The sequence below is a fragment of the Amborella trichopoda genome, chromosome 6 (genome assembly GCF_054954075.1).
Source record: "Amborella trichopoda isolate Santa Cruz 75 chromosome 6, AtrichopodaSantaCruz75HAP2 v2.0, whole genome shotgun sequence".
Lineage (NCBI taxonomy): Eukaryota > Viridiplantae > Streptophyta > Magnoliopsida > Amborellales > Amborellaceae > Amborella > Amborella trichopoda.
In genome coordinates this window covers 2,738,446-2,743,460 of record NC_142341.1, presented here as the reverse complement: position 1 = coordinate 2,743,460, position 5,015 = coordinate 2,738,446, and the positions used below count along the sequence as shown (strand labels likewise).

The following is a 5,015-nucleotide window of genomic DNA, read 5'->3' as shown; positions in this document are numbered from 1 at the left end:
TTGGACAATCACGTCGTACCATTAAGATGTTCACATGTAACAAGAAAGATGGACACCTGTGCCCAAGTTACATAGGTCATCAGATGAAACTGGTCAGAGAATATCTCAAATGACTGGTTCTTGCCAAATTAGGAAAGAAAGATGAACACCTGTGTCCAAGTTAAATAGGTCAATCAGATGAAACTGGTCAGAGAATGTCTCAAATGACTGGTTCTTGCCAAATTAGGCTGCTCCTTTTCCTTTTTAAGACAAATGCAGCACTGCACGAGCCACATTCGAATTAACCCAATTTGTCAAATTTACAGTCCAAACATTTAAGACAGAGGGTTTGGACTGGGCACTTACCCATTTCCCCAGATCTAAACCATTCATTCAAATTGGATTTTATGATACAAAATCAGAGACATACATAAATTACACAGATATTATGGAAAGGAACAACCTTGCATTGAAGTGGAACTGAATATGCAAGGTGTGTCATGTCATTTCAATCTGGTATCCCAAGATCAGTGATCAGCAGCATTGGTTAGCTCATGCGGAACATATTCGACAGCCAGTAGCAGTGTGATGCCAGGTCACATATGCAATGCCCATTTTTAGCATCCAAAAATCAGGAAAAACCTTTTGATGCCACTTCATTCTAAAATGCCACATCCTATAATGAAATCGAACAATACATTAGTTCGGAGAGAGTATCAAGTTCGGAGAGAGTATCATGCATGCAAGACATTTATTCATAACGAAGTCCATGCATATGCAAGAGAGGAAAAGAGGCCAAACCAAATCCAGATTCTGAAAGATGAAGCACAAAGACTCCAAACCACCATTAGACTTCACCATCTAAGACAATCAGATTCTTACTCCAAATTATTAGAGCCCAAAAATTTAATTACAACTCATGGGAACCCAACCAAAAAAGGCATTGGGATTATTCCAACTTCCCATAAGTAGGCATCTTGTTGATATCCGTCACATCAATTTTCAGTTTCACCATCTCTCTTTGAACCCAACATCCCATCAGTGCTTCAAATGAATCAGCTCCTCCAAAACCATCTTCATCGAAGGCCTAATTGCAAGAGATTCAGCAGTACAAGCTGCCGCAATCTGAAGCATCACAACCAGTTCATCTTGAGGCCCAGCATCCCATAATTTCGAGCAAAAGACCTCTGATGTCCTCCCCTCCTTTAAAAGTAACTTCCCCCAAGCCACAATATTAAACCCATTTCCATAATCAGAAAATGAAGGGTCTAATGACCTTTTCCCTGAAAGCATTTCAAGCATAACTACTCCAAAACTATAAACATCTGCCTTGTCTGAGACCCTACAAGTTGTAGCATACTCGGGTGCTACATACCCAAAAGTCCCGGCTACGTCAGTTGTAGCATGAGTCTCAGAAACTTCTAAAAGCCTTGCAAGGCCAAAATCTGATAAATAAGCATTCAAATCATTGTCGAGCAATATGTTACTTGGCTTAATGTCTCGATGCACTATTCGTGGCTCACATGAATAATGGAGATAGACAAGAGCTTGGGCTATGTCCATGGCTATCTTATGAATCACAGAGAAATTCAAGTTTTTACAATACCTATCATGGATGAATCTCTCTAGGTTCCCTCCAGGTAGATAATTATAAATGAGAAAGGTTTCAGCCTCACTCATGTAATAGCCAATTAGGGTCACTAGATTGGCATGGCGAATTCGACCCAAGGTTCTTATCTCAGCTCCAAACTGTTGCAGACCTTGAAATCTACACAAGGACAGCCTCTTCACTGCAACTAAGAAACCAGGAACCAGCTCAGCTTTATAGGTAGCACCGAAGCCTCCAGTTCCTATCAAGTTACGAATACTGAAATTCCCAGTTGCCCTTACTACATTTTCATATGTTAGTCCAGGAGGAGTGTCTGTAAATGTAACAAGGAGTTTCTTTCGCAGGCTTGGGAGCCGAACAAGATGCCTCTTTGAACAAGCCAGATATAGAACCACCAGTAAAAGAGCAAGCACTATAGCAGAGGCTAAAGCCACTAATGCTATCTCAAATGACTTGAGCTTGCTTCTTCGGCTCACCCAATTTGGTGGAGGAAGCAGGTAGGGAGGCTGGGCAAGGGTGGAAGGCTTATGAGCAGTGCAAGGCTGAAGATATACGTTGTTTTTGAAAGAAGTACAGTCAAGAGAATACTTGAGAACAGGTATATAGCCGGAGAGGTTATTGTACGAAAGGTTCATATTCGTGAGGAATTGAAGCTCTGAGAAAGAAGATGGGATCTCTCCTGAAAGTGCATTGTGGTCAAGAAGAAGAACCTGAAGTTGGGTTGCTTGAGCTAGGTTTGATGGAATGGAACCAGTAAGATTGTTCGATGAGAGATCGAGAACCTGAAGAGAACTTAATCGACTTAATTGAACTGGGATTCCTCCAGTGAATGTGTTCTCTCCTAGAAGAACCTGTTTCATATTTTTCAAAGTTCCCAACTGATCAGGAAGTGTGCCATTCAACCGGTTTCCTCTCAGGTCAATCTGTGAAATCAGGAATGCATTACCAATCTCCTTTGGTATTGGGCCATCTAACTGATTATACGCTGCTTCGAAACTATTCAATTCAGAGCAGTTCAGGAAAATAACAGAAGAAATCTTACCTGATAACTGATTTGTGCTCAAGTTAACAGCGAAGCCTTGTAAATACTTGCAGAGTGCAAATAGAGAACTGGGAAGCGAACCGTTCAACTTGTTATCATTCAATAACAAGCCATAAGAAGGTTTCGGAGCTAATAAGCTATCTCCAATATGAATTAAAGGCAGAACACCAACAAAAGCATTTGAACTAAAATCATGCAGTATAACATTTTCTTCAGCTATCGCACCATGAAATGGATTACTCTTTGCAACACTGGTGTGAATAAGATTCAAATACCAGTACTCAACCTTCTCATAGGAATCCAAGTCATTAAATCCAACAATTGAAAAGGAACTATTACCGCAACTCGATTTACCAAAATTAGGAATTCTCCCCGACAATGAATTGCCACTGACATTGAAATAAATCATGCATGGAACTGATAATGTCACAGGTAAATGGCCAGAAAACGCATTCGAATTCAAATCCAAGTAAGCAAGATGCCTACATTTCCCTAATCCTTCCGGTATAATATCTTTAAACGAATTGAACCCAATGTTCAAAACTTCGAGACTACAAGTTTCAGACCAACTTTTAGGTAACCTCCCCCCAATATTTGCCATAGGCGCCCAAAGAACCTTAAGTCTTGGAATCAAGAAAATTTCGTATGGAATTCCCCATTCAAATGCATTGAATTCACCTTTAAGCAAGGAATCATTTCCATTACCAACCCAATTGGTAAGAACCAAAACTGATAGTTCTTTACATTGTGAAAGCTCTCTGGGTATCCTCCCAGTGAGACAATTTCCTGAAACATCCAAAACCCTAAGATGAGAAATCCTACCAATCTCTGCAGGAATGTGGCCTTCAAACACATTTTGCGGCAGCAAAAGTGACTGTAAACTTGTGCAATTTCCAATCTCTTTAGGGATTCTTCCAGCCAAAAAATTACCAGAAAGATGAAGGTGAGTCAATGACCTGCATTCACTTGAAGGTTCCATACTAATCCCTCCAGAAAGAGAATTAAAGGACAGATCAATCACCTTGAAATTTGAGCTTCCTACGAGCTTTGGAGGCAAAGTCCCATTCAAAAGGTTGGCTCTTAAGTCAAGGATTTGCAGGCTTTTACATGCATAAAGGGAGGCTGGTATCTTTCCTGAAAATGAATTGAAAGAGAGATTAAGCACACTGAGAGAAGCCATAAAACTTATCTGGAGCGGAATCTCGCCGGAGAAGTTGTTGTGGCTAAGATCAAGGACTTCCAATGAACTAAGAAAGCCAATCTCTCCCGGAATCTCACTGGAAAATGAGTTTTCTGACAAGGAAAGGACCCTGAGATCGGTAAGGCTTCCTAGAGAATGGGGCAAGATTCCTGCCAGTTTTCCTGAATCTCCGGAAACTTCACTCGGTTTTCCGGCGAGGTTCAGACCCGTGACTTTGCCGGAAAACTCGTCACATGTGATTCCAGTAAAATTGCAGGGCGAATTCATGAAAGGTACCCAATTAGAGAGTAGATGAAGAGGGTCACTGGTTATGGAGCTTTTAAAGGAAAGGAGGGCAGATATTTCTATTTCCACGGAAATGGAGAAGGCTTTGGCGAAGAAGAAAGTCCCTAAGAAGAGTTGCAGAGTCGCCATTGCCATTGTCACAGGGAAACGTTGCAGGGTCGAGACGCTTGCCAGAAAACTGTAGTGCTCTCTGTATATCCTTTCTTCTTTGATCCTCTCTTTCTCTCTCTAGCTACGGTGAAGCCACGTCTCCCTCTTCTCTCTTCTCTCTCCTCTCTTCTCCCTCTCCTTTCTTCTGTAACCTTCTTTCTAGCTTCTCGGCACTCCTCTCTCTCTCTGATTTTGTCAAGATTCCATTACACGCCCCTCCCCCTCTGTCTACTCTCTCTAGATCACTCTGTGTACTCTGCAACTTGTATGTCTTCGCGCTCTCTCTCTGTAACTTCAAAGTTGCAACCGTACTGCATACAACGGCGGTTCTCTCTCTAAAAAATCATTTTACTCTCGCTTTCGATCTCTCATTTGCGGCCGTACAGTTTTTTACCAAACCGTGAAATTCAATTTCAAGCGACAGAGGCCCGCGAGATACGCAGCTCCATGTCCGTGTAACAAGGACGAGAATCTATTCTCCCCTCAAATACCCCTAATTTTTCCTTTAAATACATAAAAAACCCACCCACCCCACGGAAGCTTTTGTTTATTACCGTAAAAGCCAGTATGCACAGTGATGGGACGGTGTGGAACCTATTGGGAACATGGCTAAGCCAGGTCGTTGGTACCATCCTATCGCCATCACCGTCCAACCATTAATTAGACGGTGATAAAGATTTATGACCATAGCCCTTTATGGTCATAGGATTACGGATCATACCGTATATTTTCATGTGGCTCTTTTCTAC

At 41.7% G+C, this 5,015-nt stretch overlaps 1 protein-coding gene across 1 annotated transcript; it reads right to left on the bottom strand.

Annotated features, from left to right (window-relative positions):
• LOC18434507 (LRR receptor-like serine/threonine-protein kinase RPK2) lies at nucleotides 1-4,717 on the bottom strand. The gene has a single exon (XM_088870191.1). It carries the CDS (start codon nucleotides 4,249-4,251, stop codon nucleotides 1,018-1,020), a length of 3,234 nt encoding a protein of 1,077 aa, XP_088726317.1. The 5' UTR covers nucleotides 4,252-4,717; the 3' UTR covers nucleotides 1-1,017.
• Between the last annotated feature and the right edge of the window lie 298 nt (nucleotides 4,718-5,015).